Consider the following 21,186-nt stretch of genomic DNA (forward strand, 5'->3'; position numbering starts at 1 on the left):
TTTCAGAATTTAACACTTCTCTGCAATCCTGTTTTGGATTAAGATATAAAATCATGTTTAAAACACCAAAAAATGCTGTTATGCTTCAGCATCCAGGGGAATTCTCACGGAGCAAAGAGTCCCAATAGCTCTCTGAGCGGCGAGAGCTTTAGAAAAGGCCCTGCGAAGACAGAGGAAGAAAATAACATTTTCTTCTGTGAATCTCTAAACGGCTTACCGTCTCCTCTTCTCCTATGCCAGTGTTTTCAATTCCAACACCTATTAATCAGTGCTATTGCTTTTGTCACCATGGAAACTGGACTTGCTGCATGTCACGCAGGTCTGGAGGGGTTTTTCACAATAGCCAGACTGACGGCTCCCGCGGCTGCATCAGGTCAGCGAGCACACCGAGCGCAAAATCAGACCCTGCGAGACACAAAAGCACCTCTGTCTGTCTTCCCCTGACTATCACCACCACACTGTCTCCCCCCCCCCCCCCCCACGGTCATCATTAGAACTGATTACATAACAGCAGCTTCTCCCTGGCCATCTTAAGACAGAAACACTATATACTTTATGGAAGAGGACGTTTGGTTCCTCCTTTTAGCCTTATCACAGGCTGATGCAGAGGACTGTGCAGTGCAAACACCACTATAAGCTAAAGAGGGGGGGGGGTTCCTCATAGTCTAGTGCACAAAAGCCCACACAGCCCTGCAGATTACATGTGGAGCCCTCTGAGAAAGAACGAGGATGGAATCGAGTATCACACTGAGCAACAACTCAATGAAAACACTCAGAGATCCAAATCTTTATCGTTCAGACAGAATCAAAAAATAAATAATGAATTACAAAAAATACCAACCGCGGTCTGTAGATCAGCGCCGTACTTTTCACTCAACATTTCAATATGGTGAAAGATTGCAAAGCAAAGACACATTTCAGTGTCTTGAGGGCATTAATGAATAACTGACTGGCATTAAATCAATATTATGGATCGAGGCCAGTCAGATATGAGTACAAGACTCCTGGACAGCTTCTCATTCAGACTAATGTGGCATCCAATACACAGGGAACCCCATGTTACGCCACGAGAACCCATAATGCATTAGGATTTGAGTTTGAAGACGATGTCAACAGATGATAGTGAAAAGAGAGAAAAAAAAAAGATGAACTTCAATACAACACCATGAGGAGACTCAAAGAGGATGGAGATGGAGAGACAGAAGAAGAAGAAGAAGAAGAAGGAGAAGGAGAAGGAGAAGAAGAAGAAGTTGGAGCTCCAGGGTACTCACAGTGATCTTGGTCTCCTTGACCTCCTTGATCTGCCTCCTGGCCGGCGAAACAGAGCCGGGGGGCTGCGGGGTGAGACAGGAGGGATCGTCAAAACTCTCCTCAGTGTCAAAGCTGGCTTCCATGGTTATCCCTCTCACCTCCTCCTGCTTCTCTGTTCTGGGAAAGCCTCACTCTCTCCTCTCTCACGGTTTCCCTCCACGCACCGAGGCTGCCTTTAGTCTCACAGGCTACGGAGTGAGTGGAGAGGAGTCGCGTTGCAACAGGGGGTGGGGGTGTGTGTACGGTTTGATAGGTAGCGTTAGGAGTGAGTGTGTTGTGGGGGGGGGGGGGGGGGGTGTAGGGGGATCTGTGTGACGAAGTCTAGCCTCCGGTAAAGCTGCTGTCACACGAGTTTTAAGGTGAAGGCTGCGAAGAGATGGATGCTGCCTGCAAGGAGCTCTGTGTCCCCTCCACCCCCGCCCAGTCTCACCTCCACCATTCACCCAACAATGTCCATGCAGAGAGAGAGAGAGAGAGAGGAGGAGAGAGGAGAGAGAGAGAGAGAGAGAGAGAGAGAGAGACTGCTGAGAGAGACACCGTGCCAGCTCATGGATGGAGATGCTGGAGCGTAAAGGCGTCGAAGCGGGAGGGAGGGTATAAAGAAACAAATAGTAAGAAGAGGAATAGGAGGAGGAGGAAGAAGAGGAGGGGAATTTATTTACATGATCCCTGCCACACCTCCCTTCCCAGAGAGGCAGATAGTGGGGGAGGAGGGAGCAGAAGTGATGAAGGTAGCGGGGGTGGGGGTTGGTTTGATGAAAATGGTTGAATGATGATCTTTAAAAGACTAATTAGGATTGGGAGGGAATCCGGAGGAGGAGGGGAGGAGAGAGAGAGAGCAGGAGGGAAAACAGGCAGCCAATGAGATGCAGCTCTCTGATTGTGTGTGTGTGTGTGTGTGTGTGTGTGTGTGTGTGTGTGTGTGTGTGTGTGTGTGCGCGCGTTTGTGCGTGCCACCATAAAAGTGGGTTGATGAGGCAGATTTAGGACTGTGTTGCAAAAACATGAAATATTTGTGTATCTAGTGTTCTCAACGCTGTCCTCATGTTTACTGTTAAGTGTGTGCGTGCAAGACGGCGGCTGCTACATCGTTATCATCTCTCTCGCATGCGAGCCCGAGGCATCAAACACAAGCTGTGTGCAGAGCGGAGCGGCTATGGCGGCACACGTGATCAGCGACCCCTCACACCTTCTCACAACATCCACCTGCGCTGGTCCAACAACAACCCCATCCGAGACAGAACAAACCCGCATGAGCGAGCACAACAACCGTGGTCTCACCTTCGTTGCACAGAACATGGCGGCGGCCAGCTCGGACCACAACAATCCCAGTCCAGGTTTTGTGATCTGTGGTCCCAGCCTTTCCCAGCGTGAGCTTCTACTGTCTTGGCTGGCCTCCTTCCCAAATCTGACAAACTCTGACAAGTGGGAGTCCAGATTTCAGCTGCCCATATGGCACCAACATGTCCGTCCATCTATAGTCTCCTGTGTGATCATGAAACGCTATGCCCTCATCTGACTCGTAATTAGTCACATGGGTTGGCATGTAATCAATGTTGGCCCGGGTCCATCAGGGCTGTGGGAGCGGCCCTGCCTTCAGTGGACAGAGTGTGCAGCTTTATATCATGTAAACGCAGATACCAGATTGTGGAAAGAATTATTAAAATGGGAGAAAGCACCAAAGTGGATTTGATGTTTTTGCACTAAGGCCACTCAAGACAAGTAGACAGAGCTTGTGAAAGTGGATCGGGAACTGCATAAAGGCAGGCCTACAATGAGTAGGATTTGCTTGAAAGACAATGTAAAGGCTAATAAAAAGTAATCCCTCTCTCTAAATCATCCCTTATGACCCGCTAGAAGTGGGTGGCAGTGTCTGTATCAGCAGAGAGCCTGCCGTCTGCCGAATATTTCTTATTTTACCGAGTTTGGAACGTTTCTGGGCGTCAACCTCTATAAACCAAAGAGACCAGGTGCTAGATCATTAGCACACATCCAAGAGAAAGTTAAGAATATGGCAGACACAGTGCAGGAAAAAAGTAAATATAGCAAGGCAAAAAGCCAAGTGGAAAAAAGCTTCTGGGATCTGGGGTTGGCCTACACTCGCTGGGGAGGACGGGTCAACAAAACCCAATTTAAAAATCTACCCATTCTGCCATTAATTGTTTATTTATATGAATACTCTGAAAAATCCATTCAGAGATGTCACAGTCCAAGGGGTTGTCTTCAGATTGTTTTGTTTGAAATTTTTTTTTACATTTATCATATACTAATTTTATGACAATTTAAAACTTAGAAAAAACAGCAAGTCTTCAATTGAGAGAGGCTGGAAACCTGAAATGATTACGGTTTCCAGACTTAAATTATTACTAGATAGAGTCGTTGATTCATTTTCTGCCGATTAAACCACTTATTGTTTCAGCACTCCATAAAACCATGAAGGGAAACAGCGGAACCGATCAGACTTAATCAACACAAACACGAGACTGTCCTCCCAAAAAGAACGGCAGCATTGGTCGTTCCAGCCATTTGTGACAAAGCCTCTAGCAGCCGTGGTAATTATGACGAGAGGAATGGACGACATCGGGTGTTAATAAAACAGAGAGACAAAGTCTGCAGAAATAGGAGGTCGACAAACATCCGACTTTTCCAGGGGACCATTGTTCATTTTTTAACCCGATGTCATCATTTTTTACAGCCTGACTAAATTCTCAAACGTGTTTTGTTGTTTAATTCGATGGACTTGTCGGTCGATGACCAAATGGATATAATCCACTTATTGTTTACTACATGAAACCATGTAGGGAAACAGACACTGGGAAACGACTTCCTCAATATGTGAAGCATCAGACTGAAGACAGTCTGAAGCTGTGTGTGTGTGTGTGTGTGTGTGCAAACAGAGCCGACCCTTTTGGCCTACCTGTTTCATCATGGTGGGTTTCCTCAGAGCCACATCAGTGGCCTCGGTGGGCCGACCGGCCTTTGCAGTGCTGTGGCATCCGTTCGCTGTCGACAAAACAGATTACAGACCATGTATTATTGATCAAAGCGACAGCTGGACTCTTACTTTTGTACAATGACCTCACGTAAAATGGCCAGGTTGGGAAGGGGGTAATCAACGATTTGAGAGGCGACACTACAGCAAAAAGGTCCCATTTTACTGAGATTTGGACCGGTAAATATTGCCTCGTCCAAGCTGTGGTTTGCATTTTTAGAGCAGACGCACATCAATTTGTTCTCCCTCACGACAGAATAATGACAATTTCATGCAGCTTTCATTTTTTGGCAATTTAAAGCCAAGATGAGCAGTTGTTGATTTGTTGTCTTCTTGTACTAGAATTATTATTATTTCAGGTTGTATCCAGTGTACGTTCTCTTCTCACGTACATCTATCCATCTATCCACATACTGAAGAAATTAAATTTATGGGCCTCTCCTTCACATCCCTGGTTTTTATCCTTAAGGACCCTTAATGGTTCTTCCTCGCGTGTGATTTATGAGCTGTCACCTCGTTGCATATCAAATCGTCCCATCTCCAGCTGAAGGTAACCCCCCACACACATTTTACATCCGGGGATGCTGGGCCATATGACTTGAAAGTGACATTAAGAAATCTACGACCTTCGTTTACCTCTGTTACGACCAGTAAATATCAGAAATAGAAGTAATATTTCACCTGTGAGGGCCGTCAATCGTGCTTGCGGGGTTAGCTTTGTGATGAAAATGGAGAAAATATTCAGCTTCACACAAACACCTGACTTACTTGTGGCCCAATCTTAAGAAATTACAGAAAAACCTTAACATCAGCAGAAATATAGTCTATATCGACAATGTTAGATTTACTGGATCTCCCAGATGTCCCTCACCTTCCGCTTTCTTTGTGTTGGCATTCTGAATTCTGGCCAAATTGGGAAACATCCTCTGAGCTAGAATTGACAATAACGTTTTTGCGGAAAATTTTCATCGCACACTCGACAGCCATTTTAATTCCAGCGTTCGCCTCCCTATGTGCATATGTTCCACCAACTCTAATTACACATTCAATTTAATTTTAACGTCACTTACACTGCAATATTGTTTCTTGTATCATGGCAAACGCACTTTAAAATACCTTTATATTGACGCCATTTTGCTTACTTTCAGTCTGCCATATAATCATTGTCTATTGTTTGCCTGTATTTCTTGTGTGCTTACTTGTTTGTGTTTGTTTGTTTGTGTGTTTTTGTTTTTTGCAGTTATTGAAGAAAATGCTGCTGCTGTAACAACAAAATTTCCCCGTTGTGGGATGAATAAAGTATAATCTAGTCTAAAACAAATTCCTTCCCGAGGCTATTTTGCAACGGTACCGTTGCTCCGTCCGGAGCTTAGCGCCGCCCAAAGTGATTCTGATTGGTTTAAAGAAATCCCCAATAAAGCACAACATGTTTTTCTCCCATGCAGGAACGTTGTGTGGACTAGCCCGACCCTCCTCCTCCTCAGCGCTGTGGTGTAAGGTCCGGCAATGCGAGACTAGTGGAAATATGCAAATGTTCTTTTTCCCAAGAGTTAGCTGAGTAAGATTGGTACCTAGACACATGATGTCTGTGCATTTAGTACTGTACTGAGCTGGAAACAGGATGCGGTTGAACTAGCGTAGCATGACGACTGAAGACAGGGCTAAATGAGTTGCGCTGAGAAGCATAGAGCGAAAAAAAATTTTTCTCCTTTTTTCTTGCATATTTTCTGGGGTGGTACCCAACTCACGATTTTGTCAGTCTAATCAGATTTGGCTTTTTTTTTTTCTCATATAGAGAATCAAGCAACGCCTTATTGAACTGCCTGACTTCTAAACGGGGTACGGAGGGACGTTCAGGGAGACAGCAATGTCCACGTAATAAAAGTAAACAGTGCAAGTTAGCCCCCTAAGCTAATGCGTGCTAATTAATGTAGCCTAGGGTAAAAAAAAATCAAAAAACCCAAAGGCTCTGTAATCTGAACCAGCGGGAACAACTTTTATTAACAACATTTGTGTAGAGCCTATATCTTATTATATTAAGCTGCAGTGAGCCGTACATACACCATTTCTAAGCAAAAGGCTCTGCAGATTCTTCTTTTTGGGACCGAAACGTCTCCAGACGAAGAAACGACTGCTCGACTTGAAGGATCTCAGTCGACTGAGAGGTCACCGACCGGCAATTCGACTATTCGACTTTCAGGGGGTCAGCTGTAGCGTTTTAGAATCTAATTTTTTAGGGTTTATTTCAACCAAACTATAATTGGTTGACTTGTGAGTTATTTTGTTTATGTAGCTTATTAGAATAAAAAAGCTAAGAGGGTGGAACATTGCAAACTCGAATGTATTGTGTGTAACAGCTTGGACTATTTGTCCAAATTTGTAGGCTACATGTGTTCACGCATGCACGTATTCCTGGGATGCCTTGCACACGTGTTCAGCAGTTGAATGTTATCTCATCTACTTCCCCTTGCATCACTATTTCTGTCTCTCTGGACCAGTTGGATAAATCCCTGGTTTCCTGTCCAGAGGTTGGAGGAGACGTCCAGGCTGCTCAGATCTAAATCTGGCCTTCATTAAACTCCTTTCTCTCTCAGGAGGATCACACTTGTCTGGTTGAATGCTGACAAACTCCCCTGCAGCTGACTCGTTTTTCCTCTAAGTGTGTTTAGGCCACATGCCAGCAGAAAGAAGAAAACCATCTGCTATCTGCTAAGATGTTGTTAACGAATATGCTGGCAGCGATTGAACAGAACAAGCCAGACATTAAGATTTAGTCCAGTAGTGAGGTTTGTGATTATGTAAGACGCAGCAGAGAACTGTATTACAGGGGATTTGTCAAACCTTTTGGGAAAATGTTAATAAGTCTCTTGGAAAAACAGTGTGATTATTTGTATTGTGTCAAATTGCTTAAACTGCTTAGCTGAAGGAATCTGCTTTATGATAGTTAGAAGCACAGCTGCTGACGCCAAAAGGCTAAATCTGTCAGGAATAATGTTAAAAAAATGAAGTTATGACCTGTGATTCCAAATGGAAACAATGTTCATGGAAAGAGAAATTTACCAAATGAGTACAGATATTAAAGTTGTCATCAGCTCTCTATCTTTGTCATTCCCAACCTATAAAGCCTCTATGTGACTATTTCTTTAATTTTCCTGCATCATCTATTTTCAGAGTGTGTGCTTCCTGTGCTGTTGTTTTGTTTTCTACACGCTGATGCCTTGTAGAAGCTGTGTCAAAGAACAGGTGGGCTGAGGCTCAGTTTTACCATATGGTGAGGAGTTCTGCTGTGCCAGAGGCCTCTGCGGGGACTCGGTTAACAAGGAGGGACGTCGCCATGTTGTTTCTGGAACGACACAAACCACAGGAATAATGACGGCTGAAAAAGAAAACGTGCAGCAATTTCACACATCAGCTCCCTCTGCACGTTGACATTTCCCTGCACAACCTCTATCTCGACTTTTGATCAAAGCAGTGATGTACACGGCTGCCACCTGGTCGTCGATGCTTTGAATTATCATCAGTCAGAGACCCCTAACATTTTTAGTTGTGCAGCTACTTCTGGGGACATTTTGGACATTTTGGACCCAGGGTGAGTCTGGGTGTGAAGAGAGTGGAAAGAGACGTGGAAGTGGCAAACCCCGTGTGAGACGGATAGATAGGAAATGACTCGAGTTGGGGAGTTGTAAACCTTCTCTGGCTCTACACACCCAAACTGGCAGATTTTGAATGCTCCTGTTAATGTGAATGTTGATGACATAATGTGCACTGCTTCATATATCTAGTTTTTTCTTCAAATCCCCATTTCTCTCTCATTGTTATAATACGTTCAGCACAATGCACTCACATATGAGTAATGCTTTCACCCTTTCCAGACCAACTACCAAAGTCGTGCTTTCATGCGCACTGCGAGCGCGGGGCTATGCCTACATAGGGGCTTCTAGGAAAAACACCGTTTTATTAAAACTACTATATTAAAACACCATTTTAAAAACTACTATATTTGCCAGTAAAATATTGACAAATATATAATAAGCAGCAACCAAGGATGTTTTATGTCGTGCATTAATCCAGAATTATGTTAATTTCTATGTTACACAGTACCACTAAGACCACATTAAATATATAAATATCAAAATGTTTTGAATTGCACTGAGCACATTCATATTCCTCAGGGGAGGGATTTTGGACGCTCTATTAGATGTTTCTAGCTCCAACCTTGTGTCAAAATGTCATCTTTGCTCACAAATTATATCAAAATCTAATTGGGTAATTACAATAACAAAATGTACATTACAAATAACAAAGTATTAATAACAAACAAGTCATTTTTCTTGTTATATGCTTCGTGCCAGTCTGATCTAAGCACGGAAAATCCTACGTTCTTTTTCTTCAAATATCCCTTAGATATCACTCAGTAAAAGTAACAGAATGTGTTTAACTTTGTTGTGCCAGCGCCTCAAGTAAAGTCAAGGTAATTCCTGAAAAATAAAACAGGAAGACTCTTGTCCATATGTGTATATACCCTGCAGGAAGATTTCTAGCTTTCTTCCTATCACACACAAGTATTTAAGAATCATTCCACTTAGTAGAGCAGGAAGTCCTTCACGCTGTAACAGCTGCGGGTGAATCAATGTTGATATTACTCTATGGATCCTTGAGTGCAATCAAGCACACACGTCCAATTGTGTGTGATTGGATGCCGAAATTCAGAAATAACTACAACTACAACATTTCCTCTTGTACTACAGTCCCTGACAAAAGTCTTGTTGCTTGTGAACAAATTGACCTGAAGTGCTGCTGAAATATATTTCTAAATCAAGATTTATTTACAAGAAATGGCTCAGTTTAATCCCAAAAGCTTTTGTAATAATGTTTCAGTGCAAAAAGAAACTGTCAAAAAAGTATTCTAATATTCACACTTGGTAAAGCCCATTGAGTCATTTTTGCAAAGACATAAGTGTTGTGCCTTGTCAATGAGCTTCACCTGGGACTAATAATGGATCAATTAGGTCTCAGGGTGTATAAAAACAACCCCAGTACACAGACTTCACATCAAACTGCAACTAGACCTCTGCAAACATGCCTAAGATTCCCTGAGACTAAAGTTTTGTATCAAGGGGCTGAGACCAGACCACTGTGATGTGGCAAACATTCAATGTGTTCAGCGTCAAGTACAGAGGATTAAAAAAACATTTGAAGACACTGGAGACGTTTTGACAAGCCCAGGTCAGGCAGAACCCCGAAGACAACTGCTCGAGAGGACCGTTTGTTGGCTCGAAAATCCAAGGCCAGCCCATTTTCTACTGCAGCAGAGCTCACCAGACCTGGTCCCTGATGTCCCTGTGTCAACCGAAACGGTTTGTCGGATTCTGTCTCGAAATGGCCTCCATGGTCAATCAGTCCCGAAGCCAGCATTAAAACAAAGACAATTGAAAAACCGTGTGGCATTTGCCAAGGCCCACAGCCTGCTAAAAGAAGTGGATTTTTCAGGAATCTTCTGTTGAAATTACCACAGTTGCCGCAAATATTGCAGGAAACCTACTGGAGCCCGCCTGGATCAAAGATTCACCCAGAAAACAGTGAAGTTGGTGGCGGAAAAATATGGTCTGGGGTTACATCCAGTATGGGGGTGTGCGAGAGATCTGCAGGGTGGAAGGCAACATCAATAGTCTCAATACCAAGAAATCTTAGCTACCTCTTATATCCCAACCGTAAAAGAGGCAAATTCTCCAGAGGATGGTGCCCATCGCATACTTCCATCTTACTTCAAAGTTCCTCAAGGGAAGAAGATCAAGATGCTCCAGGATGGCGGCCCAGTCACCCGACATGAACATCATGAGCATATGTGGGGTAGGATGAAAGAGGAAGCATGGAAGACCAAACCAGAATTGATGAACTCTGGGAGGCCTGCCGACTGCTTTTAGCTATCCTGATGACTTCATCAATACATTGTATGAATCCTTGCCAACCGCAAGCTCATGGAAGTCTACAGATTATTAAATTAGAATTTCACAGCACACTATTTAATTTGCTGACATTTTTAGTATTTGTAGTAAATTTTTTCATTTTTATGTATAGGCAACACCAAAACTTTTTTGTGTCTACCTTTTGCCCAAAAAAATATGGGACGTCGCGGGCTGGTTTGATGTTGTTTTTTTGTTGAACATGAGAATAAAATGTCTGTTTCAGAGACAGCGGGGAAAAATTAATGTATGGTCATTGTGCATCGGAACATCAGTTATGGTGAGGGGCTGGAAGATTTGATATTGAGATATTTCTGACGACTAAATAAGTGAGTTAAGGGAAAAAAGTGGTTGGGTCAGACCCGGTTTAATAGAAGTGGTTTGTGTCTTTCTACAAAATTAGACAAGCGACAAGAAAGTTTTGGTTCATGGGCACCTGGTATATATAATATAATCACTTACTATATAATACTTGGTACTACATTTTACTATATATGTACGAGGTGGAGACACTTATTATAGTTTTTTTTTATTATTGTATATTACTATTAGTTATAGTTATGGTTCCAAAATATACAGGCAAATGCTAAGGGGACGTGTAATCTTTTTATTTTTTTTTGTTATAAATCATTATATTACTACATATATATATAGGCTGTTGACATGCTACTGCTGTTACTAATCACACCACTGTCACTTTTGCCTTGTAATTGTGTCACTAATTGCTCTTGTTTAGTTTCTATTTTATTCTTGCTTTATAAAGCTCAAAGCTACATTTTTTTACTTTCTCTATTTATCTGTATTAATTTCTGTCATTGTGCTGCATCAACAACCAGATCAAAAAAGGCTTATCTCATCTTGTGGCTGATAGTTTCATTATTGTATCATATTCATATCTACTTATTGCCAAATTACAGCCTATACTGTAACAGATGTCTTGATAAACAATCACATTTTTTAAGCCTCGGCTCCTTCTTGTAATTCTCTCTCATCGTTCCAAATCCCGCTGTCATATTCTCAACTCCAAAGGGATTGAGTAGAAGGATTTCAACTGATCCTCATTGGAGCACCTCCTCTATTAAATGACACAGACTAAAAACAACAAGCAGCTTTGTAAAAAAAACAAAACAGTGTTGGCGTGTGTGTCTCTATGACACGCAGCCTCAGCAGCAGCTTTTTGAAGCTCCACGTTCAGACACGAAACAACAAACTGGAACAAAATAAAAAGTGAATGCTGCAGCATATGGCTGCTGAATGTAAAAATAGCTTTTCGGGTTTTGAATTTTTTTCCTGCTCTATGTGTGTGTGTGTGTGTGTGTGTGTGTGTGTGTGTGTGTGTGTGTGTGTGGTATCCGCGTGTGTGTGCGTTGTGCGTGTCCGTGCGCATGTTTGTATGTTTGGTGTGTGTGTGTGTGTTTGTGTGTGTGTGTGTTGTTGTGGTCCGTGCGTGTGTGTGATTGTGACCCAAAGTGCAACCACTGCCAGAGTTGTTGATGCAGCCTTTCTTCTCTTCTGTCCTGTGGGAGTCCTTCCTATCCCCCTGGATTCATTCCCAAAAGGGTGTTACGCCACGCACGCAGTCACACACACCACACACACCACACACCACACCCCCACACACACACCACCACACCACACACACACACACACACACACACACACAACAACACACACACACACACACACACACACACAACCTCCTGTATTAACACTAACTCTTCAGTCTCCTGTTTGATTGCAGCGTATTAGAGCATAAGAGGACATGTCCCCCCACCTCTGATTCCACACATCTCGCTGCTCAGATGCTGGCTGTGCAACACGTTTAGCATAATTAGATTAAAGTGGATCGAATCTGCAGGCCAGTGTCCACTGTCCACATGAATGGACTTGTGAGACACGATGATGGGGAGGAATGATAATGAGCCCTCATAGTTTGCAGTGTTGCGGCAGTGGAAACCAAACGACATGATAAGCTAAGCAAACCAAAACACAAGGTGATACAGTTCAATACATGGCCACTGAAGAGAAATACATGACCTCTGTGTCTGATGGAATCAACAGTGCAGTTTTCCTTCTCCATTCTAATGTGTCTCAAAGGCAGAGAAATAACAGGATTGGTTGATTGATCTGAGCGAGATACAATAAGTTCAAAGCTTGTCCGTTGGTTATTGTTTTAGTTTGCAGGCAAAACCTCATTAGCATTATCTTTATTTTGCAACATCTATTATCTATATTTAACTGCAAAAGTATCATACGACAATGATGACCCATTTAGTTTGGGTGCTACTGGCTGCAGCTTCTTAAAAAAGAAATCTGGGCATTCATCAGTGTTAATCTAAAATGTAAAAATGGGTAGAAAATGGGTATATAAGTCAATAATACAACAAAACGTCTAGTCTACAGCCACGCTAGCAACTCTGTTCAGTATGTTTATCATCTGTCTTGTCTGCTAACATTTCCTAATTAGCACTAAACACAGGCTAGATGGAAAGTTATCCTGATGCCAACCTCATGGTGGCGCTGGAGGAAAAGTCACTAGGGTTCATGCTCTGGGTATTATGAATGTCTGTTAAGGATGTCATGTCAATCCTTTAAATAGTTTTTTATATTTCAGTCTAGACCAAAAGTGGTCGACTAGCAGGTGGACGTTTGTAAGTGAAAATCGTGAAAAAAACACTTTCTGACCTGCATGGTACACAAGAGTAAACTGTGGCGATCAGTGTCCTCTTGCAGGACAAAACACAACGTACTTTGGCTGCTTATGGATGTTACATTCCAGGGAAAATCACTTTATCAAGAATTTATAAAACTTGCTAAGTAGAAAACAAATACATTAAGTATTACTGAATAGAGAGCTCCAACAGTGATCACAGCTCCATAGTTACTATTTTTTCAGATTGGTTTATTTACAGATTATAGAGCCAGAAAAATTGTTGGTCCAACTCTGACATGAAAACAGTCTTAACCATCATTTGACCATTATCAACAAATCCGTGTCAAAGCTAATTAGAAAATCCGGGCTAATGTACTGAGGCTGCTTTATGTTTTCAGGCGTGGTTCTCACCTTTACTGCAGCTGTTGACGTAGTACCTGACTCCCTCAGGTGACATGTAGCTCTTCCATCCTGGGGGAAGAGGTCGACTGTCAGTCTCTTGCCTGAATGCGGCAGAGCTCACGGCCGCTGGCTTCTGTCATAAACAAACACTCATTTCACCATAAGCAGAAACAAAGCATGTTTCCAGCTGTTTACTTCCTGTAAACATCTACTGGGCCTTCCTTAAAATCTAGAAGAACAAGATCATCTTCTCCGCTCTGCTTCTCGTCATAGTCGTCAAATTCATCTACCAACCCTTTTGCCTTAGACCAGCTCTTAGTTATGCGGTTATAGTTTTAGACTGCTGGGGGACTTCCTTTGAAACACTGAGCTCCTCTCTCCTCTCTCTTTCCATCTGTGTCTATTCATGTCCCAGAAAGGCCTGTTACTAACTTAGCTCTGGAGCTTATTCCTCGGAGTCCTTATGTTTTCCTTAGGATTAGGGTGGCACCTAAATCATGGTTGCATTTGTTGCGTGGTCCTGCTCGGCGCCCTGCTATTTCCTGCTATGCACTGCTACGACAAGGAATGCCCTGCAGTGCCCTGCTACAACCTGGAATACCCTGCAGTGCCCTGCTACAACCTGGAACACCCTGCAGTGCCCTGCTACAACCTGGAACACCCTGCAGTGCCCTGCTACAACCTGGAACACCCTGTAGTGCCCTGCTACAACCTGGAACACCCTGCAGTGCCCTGCTACAACCTGGAACACCCTGTAGTGCCCTGCTACAACCTGGAACACCCTGTAGTGCCCTGCTACAACCTGGAACACCCTGTAGTGCCCTGCTACAACCTGGAATACCCTGCAGTGCCCTGCTACAACCTGGAACACCCTGCAGTGCCCTGCTACAACCTGGAACACCCTGCAGTGCCCTGCTACAACCTGGAACACCCTGTAGTGCCCTGCTACAACCTGGAACACCCTGTAGTGCCCTGTTACAACCTGGAACACCCTGCAGTGCCCTGCTACAACCTGGAACACCCTGTAGTGCCCTGTTACAACCTGGAACACCCTGCAGTGCCATGCTACAACCTGGAACACCCAACAGTGCCCGGCTATAGCTTGCAGTGCCCTGCTGCAACCTGGATCACCTTGCAGTACCCTTCTACGCCCTGCAGTGCCCTGCTACGCCCTGGTATGCCTTGAAGTGCCCTGCTTCAACCTGCAGTGCCCTTCTATGCCCTGCAGTGCCCTGCTTCGCCTTGCAGTGCCCTGCTTCGCCTTGGAGTGCCCTGCTTCGACCTGCAGTGCCCTGCTTCGACCTGCAGTGCCCTTCTATGCCCTGCTACGCCCTGAACTACTATTTCTAGTCATAGTACCATTATCTTTATTGTTACTATAACTGCCATTGTTCATCACACCCCCAACCAGCACCGTCAGACAACTGCACAACGAGAGTCTGGGTCTGTCCCAGGTTTCTCCCTAATAGGAGTTTTTCCTCACCACTGTCGCACTAAATGCTCTCTCTTGGGGGAATTATTGGAATTGTTGGGACTTTGTAAATTGTAGAGTGTGATCTAGAACTACTCTATCTATAAAGTGTCTTGAGATAACTCTTGTTATGATTTGATACTTTAAATAAAATTGAATTGAATTATTCTTACAACATTACATAATCCAACACAATAGCTCCAAAATGTATACTATTTTTGTATGTATGTATACTATGTTGCTTTTTATTGTAATATATTTTAAAGGAGGAAATTCAGCTACACAATATTTGCAATAAACAGGATTGTCACCTTATTGTCTATCTAGTTACCATACTAAGTTCTACTGATTTCCTTGAGGCTACATGGAGTAACCGCATTCTGGTATGATGTTTGCTGAATAATGTGAGCATTAACTATTGAGGATCCTAAGGGTTGTGGAATTGGATAGTTTAATTTGTTTTGAGTAAGAGAACCTTGAGTAAAAAAGTGTATAATGTGATGCTGTTGCTGCTTCATTAGAGTTTATGCATTTCCACAAGCTTTTAAAAGTAAATGTAGGAGTCATGACACCCTTTGTAATAATTATAGTTATTACCATCAATTCCCCATTTTGCTTTTCAGCAGTTCTCTAAATAATGGGGTTATTCATATGGTAAAATATGATCCACTAAATGGATAAATGATAAATGCCCGCTCCACCTTATCAGCAGTCCCCAGGAGCCTCCACCACAGAAGCTGCACACGCTGTATACTGGGCCACAAATTACTGCAGTGTGCTTTACAAGGATAAAGACGGTTTTAATCTTCAGCGATCGCTGGCTGGCTGGCTGTTCATTTTCAGATGCAGCAGTGCATGGCCAGCTCCGATCTGTTGGCTGAACTTTTTGAATTTCAGGACAGTGCACTCCAATCAGATATCTGAGGGGAGGTGGGTGGATGGGATCGGACAGATATATAAATGGGGAGATTATTAGTAGAATGATAAAGGAGTCATATCACGGTCTTTTGCTCGCTTGGGCAACAGGGCAGAGAGGGTGGACATAGCTGATTGATGTGTAACATTAAAGGGACTCATCTCATTCTCTGCTCCTGATTTAAGTTTGCAGTGAGAATAGCAGATATCTTCAGCTGTGTGTTCTGCAGTATTTCAGCTGCTGAGGGGACGTTTGCTAAACAGAAAAGATAAGTGAAGACCTCTCCTGACAGCTAACAGTGACCTATGCACTGTCAGGCCATCCCATCCCATTATTTTATGCTCCAAACCATAACTGGGAAACAAATGTGCAACATATAGACTAAGAATTAAAAATCAACGTCCTTTTCCAGCTTGCATTGCATTTAAAAAAGGTGCATGTACGATTATGGTTTTCTATGTGTTTTCTTTGTGTTTATATTGAAAGCAGTCTGTAAAAAAGGACAACACCGTCTATACTGCTTGAGAAAATTGTACCATTTTCATATAGACTGATGATGGCATTTATTTATCATGGTTTTATCGAATCCATCATATCATTCTCAGCCATCAGTGTTAAAGGACATTATTAGGACGTTGGTGGTCAAGCCCTCAAGCGCACCAAGTCATTGTAAGTTACATAACAGGCATACGTTTTTAGTAGGAAACAAACAATGTGGTCGTCCATTATAAAGTTCTGCAAAAGGCAGTGCAACGCATTTTATGACAGTGTAGAGAGATCATCAGTTTCAAAGTGATTCTGACTTAGAAGTGGGATAATTCATTTTTTCAATTAGGGTGTGTTTCAGTTAAGCACGAGAATCGCCTAAATCAAATTGTAAAATGGTCAAGTGAGCTGACTGGGGAGTCCCAGATGCACCCTCCATCCCTGTATGCTAAAAAACTACAGCGGATAGCTATGGCCATTTTGGGAGATAGCCTACACCCTTTGAATAGGGAATTCCAGTATCTCCCTTCTGGACGGAAGCTAACAGTCCCCGGTTGCAGAACTACAAGATTCAAAAACAGTTTTGTACCAGCGACATTCACTCTGTTGAACAAACTGTGGAATTATTTGCACAAAACGCACAAGTACTTTGGTCATGTACTGGTTTCTATTCGTTTTATCCACGTTTTACTGTCTCTATTATGTGTTTTAATAATTGGTGTGTTGCATGTTATGAGGTGGTCTACAAAGTTTTAAGGATGTCCTGCCTCTTAGACTGTACACCTAGATTGCCCACGGGTACCAATAAAGTGACCTGACCCGAGTCTTCACAACTACGATAAGATAGGTGAAAATAGTTTATAACCGCCTCAAAAATGCCACAAAAGTCCTTATATATGACTCTGCCTAGCAGCTCTGTGAGGCTATATTGGGTTAAATGCTAACGTCAGCCGTATGGCTAGTCATAATCACCCAGTGTGTTAACTTCTGTTACCTTTTATTCATCGCAATGTTTTCTGACATTTAAAATTTAGATTAGCCGACAATGAAATTAACCATTTCTAATTACTAGTGTCAGACGGGATGCAAACAAACATTCTCTTTATTTTTCACTGCACTATGAATGTTAAACTACTTCACATATCTGTAGAAGGCTTTTGGACATCCAACTCTAAATCGAGGAAGCAGCGGAACAACTGTTGTAGCAGCAAAATCCCCAAGAAACGCTTCTAAACCAAAAAACTACACCATCAAACGTGTTCCAACCGCAAAACTGAAAACTAGGTAGAAATTATTAACAACATTGACAACCAATAATGTATGTAAAACATGAACACTCCAGCAGTGTCTGTTGACTGGTGTTGAAGCCCAAGTGTTTTGAACACAGGGGGGTGGGGGGGGGGGGACATCTAACACTGGCTTAATTATAATGTGCAATGTTCTGCTGCTACTATTTATTCATTATTACTGTAAATACTGTCTCATAAAATTCCTTTAACTATGTAAATACCATATATATGTATATATATGTATACACACACCTTATATTTCTTTTATTTATATACACGTCTTGCAACTGTAACACAATTTCCCTTCGGGGATCACTAAAGTATTTCTGATTTCTGATTAGCGGGTAGGATGCTGGATAGTTAACTAAAACAATAGTGCATTGTAAATTACAATTGTGATATTTTGTAAATCTGCAATGTTCTCGGTCAGGTAAATATAGTAGTACAATGTTTTCCACTGAAGTACACAGTAGGTCAGTAGTATAGAGTTAGTTGCTTATTGTGCTTTGAGAGCCTTCTGTGTTATTTTGGGGTAAAATGGTTCTGGAGAAAACTCCAAGCTGCAAAACAAGGAGCCAAACAATCCGCCCGCTCCAAATGGGCACTCCACTGAATAACTAAACCAGAAGAGTTTCATCTGATTATCATTTGTAGCAGACTTTAACGCAATAAAAAAACACCTATGCTACATTTTTTTCACTAGCAAGAACATTTTAAGGAAGTCCTACGTTGTGACTGAATGAACCATAGGTTTAAACCTGCAGTGGGTAGAATGCAAAAAAAAGCGCAGAATTTGAAGTGGAGTCAGACCTCTTTTAACTCTCCCTCTCCACTGTCGCACGGGAAATGCCTGCGCACACAGCCAATAGGAATGCTCTCTCTCTCTGAAATGACCTGCAATTGGTCAAAGTCCCCTATGACAGCTAGATTTTTTTAAGCCTCAAGACAGAGGTAAAATGAGGTGTAGAAGTCTAGGTATTTTCCCAGACCAATAAATTGAAAGATTATTATGAAATTTATGTCCATCCACACCAAAAAATAAAGTCCCCTCCACAGCTTTAAAGATAAACTTATCATAAGATTTCACATGGATTCTCTAGTTGGCAAGAAAAAGAAGCCAAATGGTATCTAAGCTTTTATGGAAACTCTTTAAAAAATCGAAAATAGCACAAAGTAGATTGGTAAGATATTACTGTCAAATCCCACAATCCTCTGGGGTGCTGCTCTAAATGTAAGGGTCTCCACTCCCCTCCTGTTAGCTCACTTCTCTCTCTCAATAGGAAGAAACTAAAAAGACAGGCTGTGTCAGAATGGAGGAGGCCTCTCGCTGCTTTACTGAGCTTCTTCACGAGGACTGACAGGGAAAGAAAGAAAGCATTGAAATTCCTTTTCTACCTGGAAAATAAGATTAATGAACCACAACCTTCTTTTGGTGGTGCAGGGGAAGAGCGGATGTTTACATTTCTGTGCCTTTTGTCCTTTGTTTCGGCACTTTATTCACAGGGTTATTTCATTTTCCTCATTTTCAGTTCACAGGGGTCCATTTTATACAAGAAAAAAAAGGTTGTTTTTCTCCAGTAGAAAAACAATGTCATGAGACAGGCAGCACTAAATAGTGGAGCCAGAAATAGAAAAAGAAGTTAAAAATAGGGCACCTCATTGCTTAAAAAAATAAATGGATAGGCCATCTTAAAGTGTGTAATTTGAGACACGACAAAAGCAAAAAGCACAATTTTTCACGTGGTTTATTTCCATGTCCCGAGGCAGCTATGAAAAAAAGGGAAGGCTAATAGAGGAATGTACAGTCACTCCACACAGGATGCTGATAAAAATAAAACAAAGCAGAGGGCATGGAGGCCGTTATTCTCATAGATGCCCCATACTGTATCGCAGCATATTACCCAGCCTAATGGCATGTTGGCTGTTGTTCCTCCGAGGGACGCAGAGCCGTCCTAAGCCTGAGAAGCATTTGGCATCTTAAAGCCAACCCTTTGAAATACTTTGACAGTCTCAGTGTATGACAGAAGACGCTGCATTTTAGGTGTAAATTGGACAAGTGGGCATAAGAGTGTAGAGCCATGCCAGCTCTGTGAGGCTGTGCTTCGGCCCAGCGGTGCTCTGAGCTAAATGCTAACAACAACAATGCCGACAAGCTCTTTTAGATCAACTGGAGAGTGCATCGTCACAAAGCTGAAATCAGGGCTGTTTTTTTTTCTGACTTTTTAGAGATACGTGGTTCACACAGGACAGCGACGCTACAAACTAGAGCTGGGAAATACGGAGGAAGTCAAATATAATGTTTTCTAAAAAATACCTTGACAACGATATTGCTGCGATATTGTAGGGTTGGCAATTGGTGCTTTCACAACATATTTACACAATGAGATTTATGATAAATTATCATCAGTTATGCGGCTAGACCGACTAAGCGGGTAAACGCAAATAATAGAACAGCTAGTAAGTCTGTTAAGTTCACAAAAATACATCTTACTGTAGTGAGCCTTCAAAACCAGGAAACAACAACACTTGTTTCAAATAACAATATTACAAAATCCAGAACTTAAGACGATATATCAATATTGATATACTATTGATATAAGGTATTGCTCAGCCTTACTACAAACATATGAGGATCTCAATGGATACGATGCATTGCTGCAGATCAAATTACCCAACAGTATATAAAGGAGTTAAAATTAGCACAACTTTAAAGCTTTACTGCGTAACTTTTTGATATTAATGAATGTCCGTTACAATCAGGCCATTGCCAAATGAGTTGCTACAAAGCTAATTAAGACTATCGAGCTCCACTCAGCTCTCTCTGTATGTCTGAGTACAACTATGTTCAGAAGATTGGGTCGTCCGGCGACTTTCGCGCACAGAAGGCTTGTATCATGTGGACGCGCCAACAGTTTTGCTGTCACTACTTAGAATTCCTCCTGGGGGAGGCAGAAACTACACACTGTAGCTTTAAACATCCACAGCAGTAAAATGCAACATTACACACAAATGCAGCAGTCATTTTAATCAAGAAACATCAGATATAATATGAAAACACTGACAGGGAACATAAAGTACATTTAGCAGAATACAGTTTGAATGCATGACTTTTACTTAGTATTTTCAATGTTTGATGTTTTTACTTAGTAAGGATCTGAATTCTTCTACGTCTGATACGTTTATTTATTCTCAGAATATTATACATATATTTTCTCTTATATTTCAAAGTCAGTTGGAATATTGGCTGTAATTATTCAACTCAATATAGATGCACTTTTTTAAATAGCACATAAGGTAATTAGAAGAAGTTCTTACCATGCTGCTATGCTGTTTTGCTGCCGAACCGTATCAGTCAACAGGCCACTGGGAATATGAATGAAAAGACAGAAGGGATTAGTGGATGTCATACTGTCCATTATGATCCAAAGCCTGCAGGGTCACAGCTCAGAGGGAATGGAGTAACACTGAATATCTTTCAAGCTCTTTTTCCACTTGTAAAAATAAAAAAGGCCTGGCAGAGGGACATGCTTTGGTATTGGTCAAGACATTTTCTATGAGTCTTTGTTGAGCAGAAATGTCCAGTGGCCTCACTCTAGGCCAGAGACACAAAGGAGGACACTGTCCGACGGAGCTGTGATGCACTGGGACACAACAAGGACTTTTCTGTCTTCACTGCTTGTTCTCTTCTGTTAAATCTCATTTG

The 21,186-nt window shown here is 42.2% G+C and overlaps 1 protein-coding gene across 3 annotated transcripts in view; it reads right to left on the reverse strand.

Moving 5' to 3' along the window:
* gas7a (growth arrest-specific 7a) overlaps nucleotides 1-20,968 on the reverse strand; it is a 42,168-nt gene extending 21,200 nt beyond the window's left edge. The window contains exons 1-5 of one of the 3 annotated variants that reach the window (XM_032538198.1): nucleotides 20,799-20,968; nucleotides 13,331-13,454; nucleotides 7,569-7,646; nucleotides 4,229-4,314; nucleotides 1,272-1,334 (exon numbers count right to left, since the gene is read on the reverse strand). In XM_032538198.1, coding sequence (XP_032394089.1) covers nucleotides 1,272-1,334; nucleotides 4,229-4,314; nucleotides 7,569-7,646; nucleotides 13,331-13,454; nucleotides 20,799-20,801 — 354 coding nt within the window. In that variant the 5' untranslated portion in view covers nucleotides 20,802-20,968. Of the gene's footprint in view, nucleotides 1-1,271; nucleotides 1,753-2,592; nucleotides 2,838-4,228; nucleotides 4,315-7,568; nucleotides 7,647-13,330; nucleotides 13,455-20,798 lie in introns of those variants that run through there. The other 2 variants (XM_032538200.1, XM_032538199.1) reach the window with 2 other exon arrangements.
* Between the last annotated feature and the right edge of the window lie 218 nt (nucleotides 20,969-21,186).

Source organism: Etheostoma spectabile, chromosome 15, assembly GCF_008692095.1.
Source record: "Etheostoma spectabile isolate EspeVRDwgs_2016 chromosome 15, UIUC_Espe_1.0, whole genome shotgun sequence".
NCBI lineage: Eukaryota > Metazoa > Chordata > Actinopteri > Perciformes > Percidae > Etheostoma > Etheostoma spectabile.